The sequence below is a fragment of the Sminthopsis crassicaudata genome, chromosome 3 (genome assembly GCF_048593235.1).
Source record: "Sminthopsis crassicaudata isolate SCR6 chromosome 3, ASM4859323v1, whole genome shotgun sequence".
NCBI classification, from domain to species: Eukaryota; Metazoa; Chordata; class Mammalia; order Dasyuromorphia; family Dasyuridae; genus Sminthopsis; species Sminthopsis crassicaudata.
Genome location: NC_133619.1, coordinates 637,799,419 through 637,825,439, shown reverse-complemented (window position 1 = coordinate 637,825,439; position 26,021 = coordinate 637,799,419). Strand labels below are relative to the sequence as shown.

Sequence of the window (26,021 nt, the reverse complement as noted above, 5' to 3'; positions counted from 1 at the left end):
GGGGGAAAAATAACTGTGTTCCCATAAAACAAAAAAGGGGGAATATATTCCCAGCAGCCACTAACAAGAGACTCCCATAACAAATGGCACCCTTGGTTTCACATACTCTGGGAATAAACTTTCAACATCTTCATAATTGGGCTGCCTCTAATGCAAATCTCTGGTTTCTTCTTTGCTATTACCATTTCCTCTCTTAGCACATCTGGGCCTTTGCTGTTAGAGTCCAGATATGGCATCTCTACTGTCCTTAACAGTGAAAAGATTTAACCTGTGGCCCACACAGTGCCTTTGGGTTTGACTGTTTGAGGATAGAAAAGAGGGAGGAGCATTGCTCACCAATAACATGTCCATGAGTGTGAGGAAACAACATTACACTGCTGTGGTATAATATCTTGTTGAATTAGAGTTCCATGACAAGAAGGTAAGCCTAACATTGGAGAAAGGAAGGGAGACTGGTGGTTTTACCTAAAATTTACTTTCTCCCTTATGTTTCCCTTTGATCTCAAGAGACATTTCCTGATACCCTTTGAAGATGTGGGGAGTGGGGCAGGTTGAAGGGACTTGCTATAATCAGGATTGTCCTGGCAAAGCTGGACTACCAGATTGGACAGCTACAGCAGTTGGAACAATCAGGAGCCATGATAATGACAGACTAGTGGCTAGAATGTTCAGCTTTTGAAAATCCCTTTGTTCAGGAAAGAGATACCAACACCCATCTACCACCTTCTCTTTCCACACCTTCCACTGATCATAGTTCTGTCCCTGAGGTGAGGTCTCAGACATACAACTCCCTTTCCCAATATTTCCCACAAATACACACTTGGTCTTTCCTATGACCTGCAGGATCAGAATACAAGTTTTTTGAAATTATCCCTCTGACAACTCAAAAAAAAATGGCAATAAAGGCAATGAAAAGAAAGTTTGGGAATCTAAATGGGGTTAAAATCAAGACAGCACTCTGAATCCTTTTCCCTACATTTTTTGTTATGTGGCCATAGTGTTATGAATTAAGAGAAAAGAGGATGTTTCAGCTGATAAACTAAAGTCTAGGAGAAGGGTTGGAGGACTTTGAGTTCTTTAAAGACCAATGATTTCAGATTTTAATGTTTTAATAATTCATAATTCTCTAATTTAAATTCAGAATCTATTCAGAATAGATCCAACTTTTGGTCAAGTTTTGTTTTGGCTTACTTGCCCATTTGTTTAGAGCCAGACTGCTTGGTGCAGTAGGGGAGGCTTGGTGCCAAAGAGACCCTGATGAGACCACTTGGTTGGTGACTTGAATATAGCACCATCTGGTGGACAATTCAAATATGCTGTCCTCTCCCTTCCCCCAATGAATCAAGGGATACTGATTTGATGGGGGTTTCACAGGATGATGACACTAAAATTGATGACTTAGACTTCTTACCTAGCTGCTGTGGCCCAGTTGACACATGGAGTACTCACCAAGTGTCACACACAGTCAATAAGTGTTACATGAAAATATGTACCTCTCTCTCAACTTTAATCTTTTGTTATCTTCCACTTTTATCTTTAAATGTCCTCAGGATGAATGTTTTTAGTTGCCAATATCTTGCCAAGCTTTCTTGAAATTTCTTTGCTTTGCTGAATTGATACTGTTCAAACTCTTCCTTACCATTTTACAGTTTTCTGTTGTAAAAATGATACATTCCTTAGCTACTACATCTCTCCACTTGGCAAATAGCTCAAACATTTGCTGACTCAAGTGGTTTGTTGACTCCTTTGATTTACACAGGCTAAACTTCTAAAACAATGTGTTATTATCTGAGTCAATATCTGTTCCTCCATCCATTTTCTATTTGGGGATGTCAATAACTCTTTTCAATGGGGAAGACTGCTTTGATTGCCCATCATATTTTTTCCTAATTTTAAATGATTTAATCTACATATAACTAATCTGAAGGACTCCAAAGAAATCAGTTTCTTTACTTTAATCTTACCCCAGACATCCAGATTTAATTCAGGAAAAACTCCAAAATAAAACATAGCCCATGACTCATTTCCTCTAAATGTAGGCAATACAGCCCCCAACTCATAGAGATATTTAATGTATAATATAAACTTTAGGGATGAGGCAACTTGTATTTCATCATGTAGAAAACACAGATAAGATGCTAAAGACCTGTAGAAGTGAATAAACCAATACAGAAAGAGAAAATCGATCATAAGATTAGAAGGGAATCAATAAATTGGGAAAATATTTTTACATCCAAAAGTTCTGATAAAGGCCTCATTTCTAAAATATATAGAGAATTGACTCAAATTTATAATAGTTCAAGCCATTCCTCTATTGATAAATGGTCAAAGGATATGAACAATTTTCAGATGAAAAAATTAAAACTATTTCTAGTCACATAAAAAGGTACTCCAAATCACAATTGATCAGAGAAAAGCAAATTAAGATGACTCTGAGATACCTCTACACACCTCTCAGATTTGCTAAGATGACAGGAAAAGATAATGATGAATGTTGGAGGGGATGTGGGAAACTGGGACACTGAAGCATTGTTGGTGGAACTGTAAATAAATGTAACCATTCTGGAGAAAAATTAGGATCTATGGTCCAAAAGTTATCAAACTGTGCATATTCTTTGACCCAGCAGTGTTTCTACTGGACTTATATCCCAAGGAGGGCTTAAAGGAGGAAAAGAGACCCACGTGTGCAAAAAGGTTTGGGACAGCCCTTTCATAGTGGGAAGAAACTGGAAACTGAGCAGATGTGCGTCAGGTGGAGAATGGCTGAATAATTTATGGTGTATGAATGTTTTGGAATATTATTGTTCTGCAAGAAACGACCACCAAGTTGATGCCAGAGAGGCTTGGAGAGACTTACATGAACTGATGCTGGGAAAAATGAGCAGAACCAGGAGATCATCATACATGGCAACAACAAGATTATTGGATGATCAATTCTGATGGACCTGGCTCTCTTCAACAATGAGATGATTCAAACCAGTTCCACTTGTTCAGTGATGAAGAGAACCCATCTACACTAGAGAGAAGACTGTGGGAGCAGAGTATGGACCACAGCATAGCATTCTCACTCTCTCTGTTGTTATTTGCTTGCATTTTGTTTTCTTTCTCAGTTTTTCTTTTTCTTCCCTCTTGATCTGATTTTTCTTGTGTAGCAAGATAACAGTATAAATATGTACACATATATCGGATTTAACATGTACTTTAACTTAAAAAAGAAAAAGGACAGAAAAAGAAAAAACACATTGTCATGTACTCAGCAGAACATCAGTGAGGATTCAAAATATAGAATAATACATTTTCATTTCGAAAAGGCATATATAACAATAGAAAATATATTCATGAGGGTTTATCTTTGTTTCCCTATAGGTTACACTTTTATTCTCCCTTCACCTCTCCCAAGTAAGCTACTGTCAATCAAGATAGATATATATAGATATATATATATATATAGATATATATATATATATGTATATATTCACACCCCCACTCCCCCCCCAATACACACATATATAAAACAACTAATGATTTAAAAGTGGCCTTTCACATTTGGGTCAGTGGCATTACTGAGTGCCAAAGACTGCTCATGGAACTGAATCAATGCTCATATAAACTTGGAAGACTAGTTGTTCTTAATGATGGCAATAACTGTGATAGGAAACAATTAATGAGAAGAATGAATATTATAATGAGAGGTGGGCTTATTCTAATGAGAGAATGGGGGAACTTGATTGGATCACTTGGTCTTAGACAAAGGGACTTCACTCTTATCCAAACTACCTCTACATGGGAAGTCTTGACAAAAGGGGGTCTGCCTCTACTCAGTTTTGGCAGACTAAAACAGAGAAGGTTGGATTTCTTGGGACTAGAATCTCTTTGAAAGGTTTTTCTATTTGGATGGGGAAACAACTGCAACTTGACATGATAGGTAGTCCATATTCTGGGTAAGGTCAGAAATCTCTGCATTAATTTGTTATTTAATAAGCATTTCCCTCATTACCCTGTTTTCTGCTCCCCCCTTACTTTATGCTCTATCTTCAATTGATCTGATTGGGGAAGAGGAAGAACCAAGTTATGTGTAAATACCATAAGGTCTTTGTTCTGCAAGGGAGGCAATATGCACAAATCCCATGGACTGTCTTCTTTCTGATGGGAGGACACTGAATCAAGAAGTCTCCTTATGTCTAATGGTCTCCCAACCCCAGCATCCAGCTGGTTCGTCTAAGAGGGCACCCTGACTGCCCGGTCCCTATTACCTATGCCCAAGGGGCTCACTCAGAGTCAGCCAGTATTGATTTTCTAGAGACCCTATTCGATGCAATCATCTAATTTTCCATCCCAGGTACTATCTTCCCAGCTAAGTGCAGCCCACACACAAGGTCAAAGGAGACCCAGACTGCACCCACACTGAGATACAGGTCACTGAACACATTCCCCCATTCCCCCTTATAGCCATACATACAAATCCATAATCCCACCAGCTCACAGCCATACCCAAACCTACAACTACATACACATATAAACACTCACAATCCTGCCTGCTCACAGCTACACAAAAAAACCCACAATCACACTTGCTTATAGCCATAAACTGTAACACAGAAAACAACTACAAAACAACAGACAGGCCTTCAATTTCTTTGTGTTTTCTTATTTATTTAACAAAATATAGAAAAATACAAAAGTACAAAACTATCCTCTGGCATATAAAGTATGTGGTTGTTGGGATGGAGGGAATAAATATACTAGAAGGGTATTGGTCCATAAATAAAGTTTGGAGTGCAAAAGTCCAGGCTCAGACTTCAGGCTGGGTCTGCATCTTCAACAGAGGTCCCCATAGGCTACACATCGGAGGTCTTGGGTCAGGAGTCTGAAGAGATTGAGCATGATCGATGCTTCTAGGCAATTGTGAGGCTCCTGAAGAGAAGAGACACAGGGGTAAGGGTCCTCTGGGGAATTCTGAGTCCTGCTCCTCTCTCGGGGTGGGGGTGGGGTGGGCAGAGTCTCTTGCTGCCCAGGCTCTGGGGTCCCCTCTGACTTCTCCCCTCCATCCCCGGGTGCCCTCCGTAGATCTGAAGCTTTCCTGACTCACCTTTCTGGCCTCACTGAGCTTGTTCAGCCAATTCTTCAGGCGGCCTGGAGGCCTGTGTTCCTTAGAGGGCCTGGAAGTAACCTGTGTAGGGAGAGGGTGGACTTGATAAAAGAGAAGGGGAACTCGGGTACTTGATGGGTGGGGGGAGAGGGAGGAATCCAGGTATTGCAGCCTCTCAGCCTCACTGCAAGGGACAGAGGCGCCTGAGAGACAGGGAACAGCTCCATGCCCATTGGTCCAGGGGAGCCCCGCCCATCCTCCAGTACTCACACAGCTTTGGATCTCTTGGTAGATGTGGCTGAGCGTTTGTAGGGGTTGAGCCAGAACTCTGTCCAGCTCAGGCTTGGTTACGGCTTTCAAGACGTCCAGAGTCAATTTCAGCTCAGCCTGTAAGACCAGGGGCCGGACGGACGGCTGTGAGGGGAGAGATGAGAGGCGATGTGAGGGAGAGGCTAATGAAGGGGACAGGGGAAGGCGGGGAGGACCCACAGATGGGGGAAGAGAAATGGGGAGGCTACAGATTTCGGAGACAGGCGATGGGGGACTGAGAGGTGGGGAGCGCCCCTTCTTACCGGCAGCTGCCGAAGGTCCCAGTTTCTGTGGAAGAATCGGGAGCTACATTTCCTCTCCGTCTGAATCATGATCTTCTCCTTTGGGGGATGAAGAGGAAGGAGTTAAAGGCTTGTGACCCTTCTAGATCCTTGCGATGTAGGACGGAGGTTAGAACAGAGAAAGCGACAGCTCAAGAAGGAAGGATGAAGGTTAGATCTCAGTGCGAGAGATGAGTATTAGAGCCCAGTAAAAGAGATCGAGGTTAGACCCCGGGAAGTGAGGGATGGGAGGAGTGGGGTACAAAAATCACTCCAGGAACTCACGTAGGCATTCTGGGCCACCTTGAAGGTTTCCAGCTCCCGAGGCGAAAGAGACTTGAAGTGGCTGATCTGGCAGCTCCTCTCGGGGGGAAGGCTGCTGGGAGTCGGGGCCAGGGACTTCGAAATCGCCCCTGACATCAGGGCACAAAGCAGCAGCGAGAGAGTCTGCGGAGTCCTCATGGCCTTGGAGAAGGGAGGTGGCAAGTGATGCAGGAGACCGCTTCATCCCTGCAGTTTTAAGCGGCCGAGCCGGAGATTCCCCTGATGTATGAAAAGTGGAAACAGATTCCAAAAATCCCGCTGCGAAAGGGGCGGGGCCAGGTGTCTGCAGGTAAGAAGGGCGGGTACCAGGAAAGGAAAACTGAAAGAGCAAGGTCCAGCCCAAGGCAGACTGACAGCAAGCGGCTCTTGTAGCCAGTGGTTCCACAAAAGCAGCAGCTCCTGCGCTCGCTCAGGTTGGGGCGCACCTTCCCTTCTCCTGGCCTCTTTCCGGCTCATCTCCCCTTTCAGACCTCCAGCCTGTCCCTGTCCACACATCCCCTCCTTTTTTTCGCCCCTTCTTTCTTCCCTTGTGGGAAGGGGAAAACCTGGCCAGGAAGAGATAAGGGGCAGGGGTGGGCAATGGGATTCCAGCACCTGGGAGTTATAACTTGACTGGCTCTCCCAACCCCAGCATCCAGCTGGCTGCTCTAAGAGGACACACCGCCTCCCCGGTACCCATCACCCCCACTTTCCCCCCCCCCTACTTTCTCCCTTGGATCTGTCTCTGCCACTCCTCCTCCTCCAGCGCATCTCTCTCTTTTTCCTCTGTCTCCTTTCCAATCTTTCACTCTCAACTTCCTCCTTCTCCCTTTTCTTAACCTATCAATTTCCTCCACATCTTTCCTCTGCTTTACCCAAGATTCTTAATTAACTTTTCCCTTTTTACAGAGGCATTTGGTATTAATTGACTTGCCCACACAAGTAGGAAGTGGTAAGTGTCTGAGGCTGGATCCTCCCTCTCCCCTCCCCCCCAATGAATCAAGGGACACTGATTTTCTGGGGGTTTTCAGGATGATGACACTAAAATTGATGACTTAGACTTCTTACACAGCTGCTGTGATCCAGGTGACACATGGCACACTCACGAAGTGTCACACACAGTCCACAGGAGTTACATTTGGTATTAATTGACTTGAGTCAATTAGGAAGTGATAAGTGTCTGAGGCTGGATTTTAACTCAGGTCATCCTCACTTCAGGGCCGGTGCTCTATCTACTGCCATTGAGCTGTCCCTCTACCCAGTGACTCTTTAGCCAAATATCTTCCCCTCTTTTAGCACATCTGGGCCTATGTTGTTAGAGTCCAGATATGGCATCTCTACTATCCTTGAGAGTGAAAAGATTTAACCTGTGGCCCACACAGTGCCTTTGGGTTTGACTGTTTGAGGATGGAAAAGAGGGAGGAGCTTTGCTCATCAACAACATCCCCATGAGTGTGGAGAAACATCATCACAGTGCTGTGGGATAATATATTGTTGAATTAGAGCTCCATTAACCCAGGATCTAGCAGCGTCCACATTAAAAGAACGAAGGGCCTGGATCATGATATTCCGAAAGGCTAAGGAACTTGGTATGCAGCCAAGAATAACTTACCCAGCAAGAATGAGCATCGTTTTCCAGGGAAGAAGATGGACATTTAACGAAATAAATGAATTCCATCTATTTTTGATGAAAAAACCAGACCTACATAAAAGGTTTGATCTTCAAATACAGAACTCAAGAGATTTCTAAAAAGGTAAAAAGAAATCTTGAGAACTATACTTCTGTCAAAAAAATATGTAAAGAACATATGTACAATTTGTCTTAGCAACTAGAGGTGGAAAGGAGATTATATCATAAAAAAGTGTAAAGTGGTGGTACTACATCTCATGAAGAGGCAAAGGTAACCTATTATATCTGAGAGAAAGAAAGGAGGGAGATGAACATAGCGTGTATCAATAGACATATTCGATTTATGGTGAAACTTCTTCCACTTCATTGAAAAGTGAAAGGGAAGGAGTAAGCTAAGGGCAAGGGAATACAGTAATTTCGAGGAAAAGGGGTAAAATAAGGGGAGGATCTTTAAGGTGGGGGAGGGATCCTAAAAAGGGAGGGCTGTGAAAAGCAAGTGGTGTTCACCAGTTTAATACTGGATAGGAGGGTAAAAGGGAAGGAAAGGGGAAAAGCATAAGCAGGGGTTAATAGGATGGCAAGCAATATAGAATTAGTCCTTCTAACCATAAATGTGAATGGGGCAAACTGCCTCATAAAGAGGAAGCAGTTAGCAGACTGGATTAAAAGTCAGAGTCCTACTATATGTTGTTTACAGGAAACACACCTGAAACAGGGTGAGACATTCAAACTAAAAGTAAAAGGGTGGAGCAGAATCTATTATGCTTCAGGCAAAAGCAAAAAAAGCAGGAGTAACCATCCTCATCTCAGATCAAGCAAAAACAAAAATCGATCTAATTAAAAGAGATAAGGAAGGGCATTATATCCTGCTAAAGGGCAGCATCAATAGTGAAGCAGTATCAATATTAAACATGTATGCACCAAGTGGTGCAGCATCTAAATTCTTAAAAGAGAAATTAAGAGAGCTGCAAGAGGAAATAGATAGCAAAACTATAATAGCAGGAGATCTCAACCTTGCACTCTCAGAATTAGATAAATCAAACCACAAAATAAATAAGAAAGAAGTCAAAGAGGTAAATAGAATACTAGAAAAGTTTGATATGATAGATCTTTGGCGAAAGCTAAATGGAGACAGAAAGGAATATACTTTCTTCTCAGCAGTTCATGGAACCTATACAAAAATTGATCATATACTAGGGCATAAAAACCTCAAAATCAAATGCAGCAAGGCAGAAATAGTAAATGCATCCTTTTCAGACCATAATGCAATCAAAATAACATTTAATAAAAAGCCAGGGGAAAATAGACCAAAAAATAATTGGAAACTAAATAATCTTATACTAAAGAATGATTGGGTAAAACAGCAAATCATAGACATAATTAATAACTTCACCCAAGAAAATGACAATAATGAGACATCATACCAAAATGTGTGGGATACAGCCAAAGCAGTAATAAGGGGAAGTTTTATATCTCTACAGGCCTACTTGCATAAAATAGAGAAAGAGAGGGCCAACGAACTGGGCTTACAACTAAAATTGCTAGAAAAGGAACAAATTAAAATCCCCCAGACAAACACAAAACTTGAAATTCAAAAAATAAAAGGTGAGATTAATAAAATTGAAAGTAAAAAAACTATTGAATTAATTAATAAAACTAAGAGTTGGTTTTATGAAAAAACCAACAAAATAGACAAACCCTTAGTAAACCTGATTAAAAAAAGGAAAGAGAAAAAGCAAATTGATAGTCTTGAAAATGAAAAGGGTGAACTCACCACTAATGAAGAGGAAATTAGAACAATAGTTAGGAGCTACTTTGCTCAACTTTATGCCGATAAATTCGATAACTTAAATGAAATGGAAGAATACCTCCAAAAATATAGCTTGCCCAGATTAACAGAGGAAGAAGTAAGTAGTCTAAATAGTCCCATCTCAGAAAAAGAAATAGACCAAGCTATTAACCAACTTCCTAAGAAAAAGTCCCCAGGACCAGATGGATTTACAGGTGAATTCTACCAAACATTTAAAGAACAACTAACTCCAATGCTATGTAAACTATTTGAAAAAATAGGGATTGAAGGAGTCCTACCAAATTCCTTCTATGACACAGACATGGTACTGATACCTAAACCAGGTAGATCAAAAACTGAGAAAGAAAACTATAGACCAATTTCCTTAATGAATATTGATGCTAAAATCTTAAATAAGATATTAGCAAATAGACTTCAGAAAATCATCCCCAGGATAATGCACTATGACCAAGTGGGATTTATACCAGGAATGCAGGGCTGGTTTAATATTAGGAAAACTATTAATATAATTGACCATATTAATAATCAAATTAATAAAAACCATATGATCATCTCAATAGATGCAGAAAAGGCATTTGATAAAATCCAACATCCATTCCTACTAAAAACGCTTGAGAGTATAGGAATAAATGGACTATTCCTTAAAATAATAAGGAGCATATATTTAAAACCTTCAGTAAACATCATATGTAATGGTGATAAACTAGAACCTTTCCCTGTAAGATCAGGAGTGAAACAAGGTTGCCCACTATCACCATTACTATTCAATATAGTACTAGAAACTCTAGCTTCGGCAATAAGAGCCGAGAAAGAGATTCAAGGAATTAGAGTAGGAAATGAAGAAATCAAATTGTCACTTTTCGCAGATGACATGATGGTATACTTAGAGAACCCCAAAGACTCTGCTAAAAAGCTATTAGAAATAATTCAGAATTTTAGCAAAGTCGCAGGATACAAAATAAATCCACATAAATCCTCAGGATTTTTATACATTACCAACACAATCCAACAGCAAGAGATACAAAGAGAAATTCCATTCAAAATAACAGTCGATAGTATAAAATATTTGGGAATATATCTACCAAAGGAGAGTCAGGAATTATATGAGCAAAATTACAAAACACTTGCCACAAAAATAAAGTCAGATTTAAATAATTGGAAAGACATTCAGTGTTCTTGGATAGGCCGAGAGAATATAATAAAGATGACAATACTCCCCAAACTAATCTATTTATTTAGTGCTATACCAATCAGACTCCCAAGAAACTATTTTAATGACCTAGAAAAAACAACAACAAAATTCATATGGAAGAATAAAAGGTCGAGAATTGCAAGGGAACTAATGAAAAAAAAGCCAGAGGAAGGTGGTCTAAGTGTACCTGATTTAAAGCTATATTATAAAGCAACAGTCACCAGAACCATTTGGTATTGGCTAAGAAATAGACTAGTTGATCAGTGGCATAGGTTAGGTTCACAGGGCAAGATAGTGAATAAAAATAGCAATCTAATCTTTGACAAACCCAAAGATCCCAAATTTTGGGATAAGAATTCATTATTTGACAAAAACTGCTGGGAAAACTGGAAATTAGTATGGCAGAAACTAGGCATGGACCCACATTTAACACCACATACTAAGATTAGATCAAAATGGGTCCAAGATTTAGGCATAAAAAACGAAATCATAAATAAATTGGAGGAACATGGGATGGTTTACCTCTCAGACTTGTGGAGGAGGAAGGAGTTTGTGTCCAAGGGAGAACTAGAGACCATTATTGATCACAAAATAGAACATTTTGATTACACCAAATTAAAAAGTTTCTGCACAAACAAAACTAATGCAAACAAGATTAGAAGGGAAGTAACAAATTGGGAAAAATTTTTTACAGTTAAAGGTTCTGATAAAGGCCTCATCTCCAAAATATACAGAGAATTAACTTTAATTTATAAGAAATCAAGCCATTCTCCAATTGATAAATGGTCAAAGGATATGAACAGACAATTTTCAGATGATGAAATTAAAACTATTTCCACTCATATGAAAGAGTGTTCCAAATCACTATTGATCAGAGAAATGCAAATTAAGATAACTCTGAGGTATCATTACACACCTGTCAGATTGGCTGAGATGACAGGAACAAATAATGATGAATGTTGGAGGGGCTGTGGGAACACTGGGACACTGATGCATTGTTGGTGGAGTTGTGAAAGAATCCAACCATTCTGGAGAGCAATCTGGAATTATGCTCAAAAAGTTATCAAAATGTGCATACCCTTTGACCCAGCCATACTACTACTGGGCTTATACCCCAAGGAACTACTAAAGAAGGGAAAGGGACCTGTATGTGCCAAAATGTTTGTGGCAGCCCTTTTCATAGTGGCTAGAAGCTGGAAGATGAATGGATGTCCATCAATTGGAGAATGGTTGGGTAAACTATGGTATATGAATGTTATGGAATATTATTGTTCTATAAGAAATGACCAACAGGAGAAATACAGAGAGGCTTGGAGAGACTTACATCAACTGATGCTGAGTGAAACGAGCAGAACCAGAAGATCATTATACACTTCAACAATGATACTGTACGAGGATGTATGCTGATGGAAGTGGATTTCTTCAACATAGAGAAGAGCTAATCCAATTCCAATTGATTAATGATGGACAGAACCAGCTACATCCGGGAAAGGAACACTGGGAAATGAATGTAAACTGTTATTTTTACCTTCTGAATCCAATTCTTCCTGTGCAACAAGAAATTCGGTTCTACACACATATATTGTATCTAGAATATACTGTAATATATTTAACATATATAAGACTGATTGCCATCTGGGGGAGGGGGTTGGGGGAGGAAGGGAAAAAATCTGAATAGAAGTAAGTGCAAGGGATAATGTTGTAAAAAATTACCCATGCATATGTACTGTCAAAAAAATGTTATAATTATAAAATAAAAATGAAAAAAAAAAAAAGTAGAGGGAGGGAGGGGAAAATTTGGAAAAATTAATACAAAGGATAATGTTATAAAAAATTACTCATGCATTTTTACTGTCAAAAATTTTATAATTATAAAATTTAAAAATTTTTAAAAATTAAATTAAATAAATAAAAAAAAAGAAAAAAAAAATTAGATCTCCATGACAAGAGGGCAAGCCTAACATTGGAGAAAGGAAGAGAGACTGTTGCTTTGGCATAAAATTGATTTTCTCCCTTGTGTTCCCCTTTGATCTCAAGAGATATTTCCTGATACCCTTTGAAGATGTGGGGAGAGGGGCAGGTTGAAGGGACTTGCTATAATCAGGGCTGTCCTGGGAGAACTGGGCCCACCAAATTAGACAACTACAGCAGTTGGAATAATCAAGACCCATGGTAATGACAGACTAGTGGCTAGAAGGTTCAACTTTTGAAAATCCCTTTGGTCGGGAAAGAGATACCAACACCCATCTACCAACCTCTCTTTCCCCATCTTCCACTAATCATAGTTCTGTTGAGGAAGTGGGGTCTCAGACATACAACTTCCCTCCCCAATATTTCCCACAAATACATACTTGGTCTTTCCCATGACCTGCAGGATCAGAATACAAGTTTTTTGAAATTATCCCTCTGACAACTCAAAAAAAAAAAAAAAAGGCAATAAAGGCAATGAAAAGAAAGTTTGGGAATCTAAATGGGGTTAAAATCAAGACAGCACTCTGAATCCTTTTCCCTACATTTTTTGTTATGTGGCCATAGTGTTATGAATTGAGAGAAAAGAGGATGTTTCAGCTGATAAACTAAAGTCCAGGAGAAGGGTTGGAGGACTTTGAGTTCTGTGAAGACCAATGATTTCAGATTTTAATGTTTTAATATTTCATAATTCTCTAATTTAAATTCAGAATCTATTCAGAATAGATCCAACTTTTGGTCAAGTTTTGTTTTGGCTTACTTGCCCATTTGTTTAGAGCCAGACTGCTTGGTGCAGTAGGGGAGGCTTGGTGCCAAAGAGACCCTGATGAGACCACTTGGTTGGTGACTTGAATATAGCACCATCTGGTGGACCATTCAAATATGCTGTCCTCTCCCTTCCCCCGATGAATCAAGGGATACTGATTTGATGGGGGTTTCACAGGATGATGACACTAAAATTGATGACTTAGACTTCTTACCTAGCTGCTGTGGCCCAGTTGACACATGGAGTACTCACCAAGTGTCACACACAGTCAATAAGTGTTACATGAAAATATGTACCTCTCTCTCAACTTTAATCTTTTGTTATCTTCCACTTTTATCTTTAAATGTCCTCAGGATGAATGTTTTTAGTTGCCAATATCTTGCCAAGCTTTCTTGAAATTTCTTTGCTTTGCTGAATTGATACTGTTCAAACTCTTCCTTACCATTTTACACTTTTCTATTGTAAAATTGGCACTGCCCTTAGCTACTACATCTCTCTACTTGGCAAATAGATCAGACAATGAGATGGACTCAAGTGGTTTATAGACTCCTTTGATTTACAGAGGCTAAACTTCTGTAAGAAACTGTTATTATCTGAGTCAATATCTGTTCCTTCATCCATTTTCTATTTGGGGATGTCAATAACTCAAATTGAGGAAACTACTTTAATTGCCCATTATATCTTTTCCTAATTTTAAATAATTTAATCTTCATGTGTATTTGTAACATGTGAACCCTTTCCTCACTCCCCCATGAAAATTATAAACTCACATGAAATATTCCTATTCTGAAGAACTCCAAAGAATTCACTTTCTTTTCTTTAATCTTCCCCACACACATTCCTGGAATTAATCCAGGAAAGACTCCAAAATAAATCATAGCCCATGACTCAGTTTCTCTAAATGTATACAGTCCCCAACTCATACAGATATTTAATGTATAATATGAACTGTAGGGATGAGGTGACTTTTATTTGATCATGTAGAAAACACACATAAAATGCTAAATAAACCAGTGCAGAAAGAGAAAACCCAACATCTCTTAATGGAAAAGATCTGAATTTGATGTTGTTTTCAGGGTCACCCAATCTCCTCAAGACTTGTGCTACTACCCTGTTGTGTAGACATCATCCCGAGAAAGTAAAAATGTCACAGTAATCTCCTTTCTATGGAATCTACACTTCTTTAGTTGATTCTTCCCAATTTGGTACTTGCAGGTATCAGGATAGATCTCAGGCTGGGAATAAAAGTTGGAAGGTGGAGAAGGAAGTGGCTACTACTTCAGATTCACAGAACTGCCTATGGATTTGCTCTTCAAAAACTATAGCTCACCAACCCCCACCAGTGTACTTAACTTTAATAGACAGTTCTCCAACAGATACATGGTCAAAAGTTCTTAGAACAGTGCACAGTTCTCAGAAGAAAAATTACAAATAAATACAATCACATAAGAAAATTCCTCAAATCACTATTTAAGTAGAAGGCAATTCAAAACAACTCTGAGGTTTTACTTCCTCTCCAGAGATCTGTCAAAGATGACAACAACTGGAAAAAGTCAGTTTTTGGACAAGTATTAGATAGTACATAAATGCATTGTTGGTGGAGTTGTGAATTAGTACAACCATTTAAAAGAGCAACTGTGTTTTATGCAAATTAAGCTTTTTAGCTTTTAGTCCATGCTCTTTGACCCAGAGTCCATTGCTAGACATATACCCCAGAGATTTCATTGATATGAAATAAGGATTTATATACACCAAAATATTACATCTTTTTTTTTTTTCTTGAAAAAGTTAGGGTTAAGTGACTTACCTAGGGTCACATAGCTAGGAAGTGTTAAGTGTCTGGTCACATTTGAACTCAGGTCCTACTGACTCCAAGAACCATACTTTAACTACTATACCATCCAGCTACTTTTCACTTTTTTTGGTAGTAAAAAATAACTGGAAACAAAATAAATGTCCATTGACTTTTGTTAAATGTTTCATTCTGACTCTCTGTGACCCTATTTTGCGTTTTTTTTTTTTTTCTTGGCAAAGATATCAGTTTGCCATTTCCTTTTCCAGATCATTTTATAGACGAACAAAGGCAAACAAGGCAAACAAGGTAAATGACTTGTTTGAGGTCACACAGCCAGTAGGTATTTCAAATGAATTTATGATGAGTCTTCCTGATTCCAAACCAAATATTCTATCTGCTTCCCTACCCAACTGTCCCTGCCCATTAATCATGGAATGGCTAAATACAATATGGTACATGAATATAATGGACTTTAACTGCCTTATAACTTAAATGAATGGAGGCAGACTAAAACAAGCAGAGTCAAGGAAAAAATATACTAAAGGACAATGAATCTGAGGTTTCCTGTTTTCTCCAGGATCAATGATAAAATCCTCTGTTTGAAGGCTTTCCTAACCTGGTGTCTGCTTCCCTTTCTAGACTTACTACATATTTCTCCCTTCCCTTTGCTTTGTTTTCCACTGACAGTTTTCCTTGCTCTTCTTTCAAGCAGGTAATCTATGTTCTCTGGCATTTTCATTGGGCATCCTTCCCCATGTCTGGAACTTTCTACCTCCTCATCTCTGCTTCTTGGCTTGACTGGCTTCCTTCAAGTCAAAGCTAAAATCTCACTTTCTCTAAGGAGCCTTTCCTTAAAACCAGGTGCTTTTCTTCTGTTGATTATCTTTAATTCAACTTGTGACTAGCTTATTTTTAGCTGGTCATTTGCTTCTTGTTCCCTATAGTCAGTAGACTGTGAGATCCTTGAAGGACTGTCTTTTGTTTTTCTTTGTATCCCCAGTGCTTAGTACACTGCCTGACAGAGCAGCTTAAAAGGGCCTGTTGGGTTGACAACACAGAGTAAATGAAAAGAACTGCCACAATCATGAAAAAATAGTCCAGCATTGCAAAGAACAAGCCTGGGAGGCCAAGGGTGTAGAGCAATGCTTGCACAGTCAGATTTTTCAAGTGATTCCATAATCACTTTTGATTTTTTTCCTTTCTCTTAAAAAAAAATGTTCATATATGACTCTCTGGAAAGGACAGGATGAAAGGTACATGGGAAAACATAAGTGATATTAAAACAAAAGTTACCAATCTATTTTTTTTCCAAAAAGAATCATTGTATATCCTGAACAGTATTGTAAAGAAAAATGGTGAATTTCTTCCCCTATTAAGAAGTGGCCCATTGATATGAACAGGCAGTTCTCAAAGGAAAGAAACCAAGTTATCAACAGAGATATGAAAAAAATCCAAATTACTAAAAGAAAAAGCAATAGCTAGGGGGGAAATAACATTTATTAAGTGTTTACTAGGTGTCAGACCTAGTGCTAAATATAAACAAAATAAAAGGAAGTCCCTGCCCTCTGGAAGCTTCTCTTCTAAAGAGGGAAGACAACTAGGGAAAGTGGAGTAGGGGAGAGTGGCTAAAAATATGGGCAGGAGGTACTCCAAGCAAGAAATCTGGAAAGAGCCTGGGGAGTCAGGGGCTAGAATCTGATTTGAATAGTATTTGATCTGGAAAGACTTATGAACTGATTCTAAGGGAAATGAGCAGAACTGGAGTAACACTGCACACAGTAACAACAAGATTATGTCATGGTCAACTGTCCTGGATTTGGCTCTTCTAAATAATGCGCAGATTCCAGGCAATTCCAATAGACTTGGGATAGAAAATACCATGTGCGTCCAGAGAGAGAACTATGAAGACTGAATATGAATGAAAGGAGATTATTTTCATCTTTTTGTTGTTATTATTGTTTGTTTCCTTGTTTTTTCTCATTTTTTTTTTTTTACCTTTTTATCTGTTTTTTCTTGGAAAAGATGAAAAATGTGGAAATATGTTTAGAAAATTGCTCATGTTTAATCTGTATCAGATTGCTTACTCTCTTGGGTCGGGAGAGAGGGGAAGACAGGAAGAAAAATTTGGACAAAATTTTACAGACGTGAATGTTGAAAGTTATCTTTGCATTTTGCAAGGGTGAATATTAATACTAATTATGCATGTATGTTTTTAATTATTTTCTTTTGTTATTAAAACTTTTATTTGCAAAACATATGCATAGATGATTTTCAACATTTACCCTTGCAAAAACTCGTGTTTCAAATTTTCTTCCCTTCCTTTTCTTTACCCCCTCCCCTAGATGGCAAATGTGGGGAATAGAGCAAGATAAGGTGAAGAACTTACAAGAATATGTGAATTCTTTTTCTGTATTTCATTTTCATTATTTCTGTGTTTCCCCTATGACCTGTATAATATGTGCAGGCCCATATTTACTTGAGCCTTGGCCAGCTATAACCGTATTTACTTAAGCTGAGCTGATGACATTTATCAGAATTTGACATTTATCGATACTTAGTCTATTAGCTGGACTACTATCTGCTTGATTGAGCCTGAAGGACTAATTTTCTATTTTCTAGAAATCAGGAGTTTTTTAGGAAAGAGAAACCTTCCGTTCCAATCTCTCCAAATAGCAATAACCAATTAGATGCCTCCTCCTCCCCTTCTCAATGCTCTCTTCCTTGTGATGTAATTTCTTGTCGAAAAGCTATGTATCTTTACTACTTCTTTAGCCCTCTTACCTTGAGCTTTCTTTTTCTTATCTCTTGATGGGACGGGTCATCCTCTGGAGGTTTTCAATAAACAACTTTTCTGCCTTCTACTGAGTGATTTCTGAGTAATCATTTTGGATAAGAGTCTTCTACATCCCTCACAGCAAGCAATCCAATATATGTTAAACATGTGTAATTTTTCTATACTTATTTCCACAATGATCATACTGCACAAGAAAAACCAGATCAAAAAGGAAAAGAATATGAAAGAAAACAAAATGCAAGCAAACAACAACAAAAAGAGTGAAAACACTATGTTGTGATGCAATCTGATTTCTCACAGTCCTTTCACTAGGTGCAAATGACTGTCTCTATCACAAGATCATTGGAAATGGCCCAAATCAACTCATTGTTGAAACGATAGGCATATATTTTGAAAATAAAAAGTTTTTTATTAAAGCTTTTTAAAAATATATGCTTGGGGGAAAAAAAGAAAAAATATATGGTTGGATTATTTTTCCACATTAACCCTTGAAAATCTTGTGTTTCAGTTTCCCCCCCTGTTTCCTCCATCCTCTCCCCTAGATGGCAAGTAATCTAATATATGTTAAGCATGTAAAATATACATTAAATTCAATATATGCATACATACTTATACAATTATCTTGCTTCACACACAAGAAAAATCAAATCAAAAAGAAAAAACTTTTATTTATTTATTTTTTAAATTAATTTTATAATTATAACTTTTTTTGACAGTACATATGCACAGATTTTTTACAACATTATCCCTTGTACTCCCTTCTGTTCCGAATTTTTCACATCCTTCCCTCCACCCCCTCCCCTAGATGGCAGGCACTCCTATACATATTAAATATGTTATAGTATATCCTAGGTACAATATATGTGTGCAGAACCAAATTTTTGTTGTTGTTGTTGTTGCAAAGGAAGAATTGGATTCTGAAGGTAAAAATAAGCTGGGGAGCAAAAAAAAAATGCAAACAGTTTACATTCATATCCCAGTGTTCCTTCTCTGGGTGTAGCTGAATCTGTCCATCATTGATCAATTGGAACTGGATTAGATCTTCTCTATGTTGAAGATATCCACTTCCATCAGAATACATCCTCATATAGTATTGTTGTTGAAGTGTATAATGATCTCCCAGTTCTGCTCATTTCACTCAGCATCAGTTCCTGTCAGTCTCTCCAAGCCTCCGTGTATTCATCCTGCTGGTCATTTCTTACAGAACAATAACATTCCATAACATTTATATACCATAATTTACCCAACCATTCTCCAATTAAGGGGCATCCATTCATTTTCCAGTTTCTAGCCACTTCAAAAAGGGCTGCCACAAACATTTTGGCACATACAGGTCCCTTTCCCTTCTTTAGTATTATTTCCTTGGGATATAAGCCCAGTAGTAGCAGTGCTGGATCAAAGGATATACACAGTTTGATAACTTTTTGGGCATAATAAAAAGGAAAAAAACTTTAAGAAAATAAAATGCAAGTAAACAACAAACAAAGAGTGAAAACACTATGTTGTGATCCACACTCAATTCCCACAGTCCCTTCTCTGAGGGCAAATGGCTCTCTCTATCACAAGATCATTGGAACTGGTTTGAGTCATCTCATTGTTGAAGAGAGCCACTACCATCAGAATTGATCAATGTGTACAATGATCTCCTACTTCTACTTCCCTCAGCATCAGTTCATGTAAGTCTCTCCAGACGTCTCTGAAATCATCCTGCTGGTCATTTTTTACAGAACAATGACATTCCATAACATTTATATACCACAATTTATTCAGCCATTCTGCAATTGATGGGCATCCATCTACTCAATTTCCAGTTTTTTGCTACTACTAAAAGGGATAGTACACACATTTTTTTTAACCTGTGGGTCCTTTCCCTCCTTTAAGATCTCTTTGGAGAAAATAAAAAATTTTAATTAAAAAAAAAACTATCGGGGCAGCTAGGTGGTGAAGTGGATAGAGCACCAGCCTTGAATTCAGGAGGACCGGAGTTCAAATGTGGTCTCAGACACTTAACACTTCCTAGCTGTGTGACCCTGGGCAAGTCACTTAACCCCAACTTGGGGGGGGGGAACCAAACTATCTTTGCATGTATTTGGAAAAAATAAAATACTATTAAAATAAATTTTAAAATCAGCTTGGGTGGCACTGGTGTTTCCTGAAAAAAAGATTCAGTGATGAATTCATCCATCAGATGATTATTCCTTACCTTTTTTTTTTTTTTTTTAATTTCTAGAGCTTAATGCCTGAAATCCAGTAAGCATTTAATAAATGGTTACTGACTACCTGTGAAACATTTAGAGTGAAAAAGGCCATTTCATGGTGGAAGACTGACTGAGTCCAGAAGCAACCCAGGGAGTTGTGGGCTAAACCAGATTTTGAATTGGTTATGGCATATCCTCCTATATTAATAGTGCCTCTGCAAAAAGTCATGGCTTGATGATGGAGGGAGGGAAAAAATCAATCACTGGCTCCACTATGGCCCTGCCCTTTCCTCTGGTAGAAGTGAAAGTGCTGTGATTCACAAAGTTGGGAATCAAACTTCTTCCTAGAACTGCTTAGCTCTCATCAAAGGCAGCAGGCTTTGTCTTCTCAGAGATACCGAGGTCATATCCGATTTTCAAGTATCCAATGCTTGGATTCCCTTCCAATTTAATCAGGGACCCTTCACACTTCCTAAAGAGATAATAGGATACAGTGACTTTCACTCTGATGATGTCTTATTACCTGCTTACTATGACATAAAAAGTTCAACAGACTTAGCTTCTGGGTAATTAATAATTAGATTATTGCTAGCACATCTTTTTTATTGACCTAAATACAAAATAATTTTTTAAAATCTAGAAAGAGGACAGAAGACCAAAGAATTGAAGATCATTATTGATTACAAAATAAATAATTTTCATTAAATTAAGTTAAAAAGTTATTGGATAAAACAAAACTAATGCAGACAAGATTAGAAGGGAAGCAATAAACTGGGAAAACATCTTCACATACAAAGAATATGATAAAGGCCTTATTTTTAAAATATATAGAGAATTGACTCAAATTTATAATAGTTCAAGTCATTCTTCAAGTGATAAATGGTCAAAGGATATGAACAGACAATTTTCAGATGAAGAAATTGAAATTATTTGCAGTCACATGAAAAGGTGCTCCAAATCACTATTGATCAGAGAAAAGCAAATTAAGACAATTCTGAGATAACACTACATACCTCTAGATTAGCCAAGATGACAGGAAAAGATGATGTTGAATGGTGAAGGGGATTTGGAAAAATTGGGACACTGATACCATATTGTTACCATATTGTTGGAAATGTGGACAAATCCAACCATTCTGGAGAGCACTTTGGAACTATTCTCAAAAAATTATAAACTGTGCATATCCTTTGATTCAGCAGTGTTACTACTGGGCTTATATTCCAAAGAGATCATAAAGGAGGGAAAGGGACCCACATTTGCAAAAATGTTTGTGGCAGCTCTTTTCATAGTGGCCAGAAAATGGAAACTGAGTGGATGGCCATCAATTAAAGAATGACTGAATAAATTGTGGTATCTGAATGTTATGGAATATGAGTGTTCTGTAAGAAATGATCAGCAGTATGATTTCAGAGAGACTTGGAGAGACTTACATGAACTAATGCTGAGTGAAATGAGCAGAACCAGGAGATAATTATACAAGACTATACCATGATCAATTCTGATGGATGTGGCTCTCTTCAACAATGAGATGATTCAAACCAGTTCCACTTGTTCAGTGATGTAGAGACCCACCTACACTAGAGAGAGAACTGTGGGAGCAGAGTATGGACCCCAACATAGCATTCTCACTTTCTCTGTCATTATTTGCTTGCATTTTGTTTTCTTCCTCAGTTTTTCTATTTCTTCCTTCTTGATCTAATTTTTCTTGTGCAACAAGATAACTGTATAAATATATGTGTAAATACATATATTGTATAAATATATATATTGGATTTAATATGTATTTTAACATAAAGAAAAAGGACAAAAAAGGAAAGTAAAAAACAAAACAAAACATGTGCCCAGCAGAACATCAGAGAGATTCAAAATGTAGAAAATTTTCATTTCAAGAAAGCATATATAACCATTGAAAAAATATTCATGAGGGTTTACCTTTGGTTCCCTGTAGGTTACACTTTTATTCTCCCTACACCTTTCCCAAGTAAGCTACTGGTAAGCACAGATATATATATTCACACTCACCCCCCCACACACACACACATATACATATAGCAGCTAATTATTTTAAAGTGGTCTTTGCCCTTTGGGTCAGAAGCATTTCTGAGTGCCAGAGACCACTTATAGAATCCAGTCAATGCTCATATACACTTGGAAGACTAGTTGTTCTTAAGGATGGCAATAACTGTGATAGGTTAACAATTAATGAGAAGAATGAATATTATAATGAGAGGTGGGCTTATTCTAATGAGGGAATGGGGAAACTTGATTGGATCACTCAGTATTAGACAAAGGGACTTCACTCTTATCCAAACTACCCCTACATGGGAAGTCTTGACAAAAGGGGGTCTGCCTCTACTCAGTTTTGGCAGACTAAAACAGAGAGGTTGGATTTCTTGGGACTAGAATCTCTTTGAAAGGTTTTTCTATTTGGATGGGGAAACAACTGCAACTTGACATGATAGGTAGCCCATATTCTGGGTAAGGTCAGAAATCTCTGCAATAATTTGTTATTTAATAAGCATTTCCGTCATTACTCTTTTCTGCTCCCCCCTTACTTTATGCTCTATCTTCAATTGATCTGATTGGGGAAGAGGAAGAACCAAATTAGTGTGTAAATACCATAAGGTCTTTGTTCTGCACAAATCCCATGGACTGTCTTCTTTCTGATGGGAGGACACTGAATCAAGAAGTCTCCTTATGTCTAATGGTCTCCCAACTCCAGCAATCAGCTGGTTCGTCTAAGAGGACACCCTGACTGCCCGGTCCCTATCACCTATGCCCAAGGGGCTCACTCAGAGTCAGCCAGTATTGATTGACTTGAGACCCTATTCGATGCAATCATCTAATTTTCCATCCCAGCTACTACTTTCCCAGCAAAGTGGAGCCCACAAGAAAGGTCAAAGGAGACCCAGACTGCACCCACACTGAGATCCAGGTCACTGAACACATTCCCACATTCCCACATTATAGCCATACATACAAATCCATAATCCCACCAGCTCACAGCCATACACAAACCTACAACTACATACACACACATAGACAGACTCACAATCCCAACAGCTCACGGCCATACTCAGACCTTTTGACTATATACACAAACCCACAACTGTGCTCACAAATCCATAACCCTACCTGTTCACAGCCATACACAGATCCTCAATTACACACACAAACCCACAAATCCACAATCCCACCTGCTCACAGATACACAGAAATCCACAACCACACTAGCTTATAGCCACAAACTGTCACACAGAAAACAACTACAAAACAACAGACAGGCCTTCATTTTTTTTGTGTTTTCTTATTTATTTAACAAAATATAGAAAAAAAAATACAAAAGCACAAAACTATCCTGTGGCATATAAAGTATGTGGTTGTTGGGGAGTGGAAGGAATAAATATATTAGAAGGGTGTTGGTCCATAAATAAAGTTTGGAGTGCAAAAGTCCAGCTCAGACCTCAGGCTGAGTCTGCATCTTCAACAGAGGTCCCCATAGGCTACACATCGGAGGTCTTGGATCAGGATTCCGGAGAGATTGAGCATGATCGATGCTTCTAGGCAATTGTGAGGCTCCTAAAGAGAAGAGACACAGGGGTAAGGGTCCTCTGGGGAATTCTGAGTCCTGCTCCTCCCTCGGGGTGGGGGTGGGGTGGGCAGAGTCTCTTGCTGCCCAGGCTCTGGGGTCCCCTCTGACTCCTCCCCTCCATCCCCGGGTGCCCTCCGTAGATCTGAAGCTTTCCTGACTCACCTTTCTGGCCTCACTGAGCTTGTTCAGCCAATTCTTCAGGCGGCCTGGAGGCCTGTGTTCCTTAGAGGGCCTGGAAGTAACCTGTGTAGGGAGAGGGTGGACTTGATAAAAGAGAAGGGGAACTCGGGTACTTGATGGGTGGGGGGAGAGGGAGGAATCCAGGTATTGCAGCCTCTCAGCCTCACTGCAAGGGACAGAGGCGCCTGAGAGACAGGGAACAGCTCCATGCCCATTGGTCCAGGGGAGCCCCGCCCATCCTCCAGTACTCACACAGCTTTGGATCTCTTGGTAGATGTGGCTGAGCGTTTGTAGGGGTTGAGCCAGAACTCTGTCCAGCTCAGGCTTGGTTACGGCTTTCAAGACGTCCAGAGTCAATTTCAGCTCAGCCTGTAAGACCAGGGGCCGGACGGACGGCTGTGAGGAGAGAGATGAGAGGCGATGTGAGGGAGAGGCTGATGAAGGGGACAGGGGAAGGAGACGGGGAGGACCCACAGATGGGGGAAGAGAAATGGGGAGGCTACAGATTTCGGAGGCAGGCGATGGGGGACTGAGAGGTGGGGAGCGCCCCTTCTTACCGGCAGCTGCCGAAGGTCCCAGTTTCTGTGGAAGAATCGGGAGCTACATTTCCTCTCCGTCTGAATCATGATCTTCTCCTTTGGGGGATGAAGAGGAAGGAGTTAAAGGCTTGTGACCCTTCTAGATCCTTGCGATGTAGAACGGAGGTTAGAAACAGAGAAAGCGACAGCTCAAGAAGGAAGGATGAAGGTTAGGTCTCAGTGCGAGAGATGAGTATTAGAGCCCAGTAAAAGAGATCGAGGTTAGACCCCGGGAAGTGAGGGATGGAAGGAGTGGGGTACAAAAATTACTCCAGGAACTCACGTAGGCATTTTGGGCCACCTTGAAGGTTTCCAGCTCCCGAGGCGAAAGAGACTTGAAGTGGCTGATCTGGCAGCTCCTCTCGGGGGGAAGGCTGCTGGGAGTCGGGGCCAGGGACTTCGAAATTGCCCCTGACATCAGGGCACAAAGCAGCAGCGGGAGAGCCTGCGGAGTCCTCATGGCCTTGGAGAAGTGAGGTGACAAGTGATGCAGGAGACCGCTTCATCCCTGCACTTTTAAGCGGCAGAGCCGGAGATTCCCCTGATGTATGAAAAGTGGAAACAGATTCCAAAAATCCCGCTGCGAAAGGGGCGGGGCCAGGTGTCTGCAGGTAAGAAGGGCGGGTACCAGGAAAGGAAAACTGAAAGAGCAAGGTCCAGCCCAAGGCAGACTGACAGCAAGCGGCTCTTGTAGCCAGTGATTCCACAAAAGCAGCAGCTCCTGCGCTCGCTCAGGTTGGGGCGCACCTTCTCTCCTCCCGACTTTCAGATTTCCTTTTCAGATCTCCAGGGTATTCCTGCCCACACCCCTCCTCCTTTTCCTTCCCTTCTTTCTCCCTAGGATCTCTTTATGCCGGCACTCCTCCTCCAACGCATCTCTTCCTTTTTCCTCTGTCTCCCCTCTAATCTTTTACTCTCAGCTTCCTCCTTCTCCCCTTTCTTACCCTATCAATTTCCCCCACATCTTTCCTCTTCTCCACTCAAGACTTAATTAGCTTTTCCCTTTTTACAGAGCCATTTGGGGTTAATTGACTAGCCCACACAGGTAGGAAGTGTTAAGTATCTGAGGCGGGATCTGAACTCAGGTTATCCTGACTTCAAGGCCCATGCTCTATTCACTGACATTGAGCTGCCGCTCCACCCAGTGACTTTTTTTTTTCTTTTTTTTTTTTTTCCCCCTGAGGCTGGGGTTAAGTGACTTGCCCAGGGTCACACAGCTAGGAAGTGTTAAGTGTCAGAGATCAGATTTGAACTCTGGTCCTCCTGAATTCAGGGCTGGTGTTCTATACACTGTGCCACCTAGTTGCCCCCCACCTAGTGACTCTTTAGCCAAATATCTTCCCCTCTGTGAATCTGTGGGAACTAGAGCAAATTATTTAATTCCTCTCTCCTTAATTCTCTCATGTATAAAATGGAGCTCATAATACTTGTAATACTTTATTCACAACGTTTTTGGGAGAATCAAATCAATGTATATAAACTGTTTTGCATTCCTTATAAACATATAAATGTTACTGTTCTTCGAAGCCTTTGTTT

General features: G+C 39.6%; 2 protein-coding genes across 2 annotated transcripts; both read right to left on the bottom strand.

The window, feature by feature from the left end:
- Positions 1-4,818: 4,818 nt before the first annotated feature.
- Positions 4,819-6,141, bottom strand: LOC141562587 (interferon lambda-3-like). The gene is made up of 5 exons (XM_074302591.1): positions 5,965-6,141; positions 5,662-5,739; positions 5,360-5,503; positions 5,090-5,170; positions 4,819-4,914 (listed from the first exon to the last, which is right to left on the bottom strand). The coding sequence occupies exons 1-5, from the start codon at positions 6,139-6,141 to the stop codon at positions 4,819-4,821; spliced, it is 576 nt and encodes a 191-aa protein (XP_074158692.1).
- Positions 6,142-23,618: 17,477 nt separating this feature from the next.
- LOC141562586 (interferon lambda-3-like) lies at positions 23,619-24,945 on the bottom strand. Its single transcript, XM_074302590.1, has 5 exons — positions 24,769-24,945; positions 24,465-24,542; positions 24,160-24,303; positions 23,890-23,970; positions 23,619-23,714 (listed from the first exon to the last, which is right to left on the bottom strand). The coding sequence occupies exons 1-5, from the start codon at positions 24,943-24,945 to the stop codon at positions 23,619-23,621; spliced, it is 576 nt and encodes a 191-aa protein (XP_074158691.1).
- Positions 24,946-26,021: the final 1,076 nt, after the last annotated feature.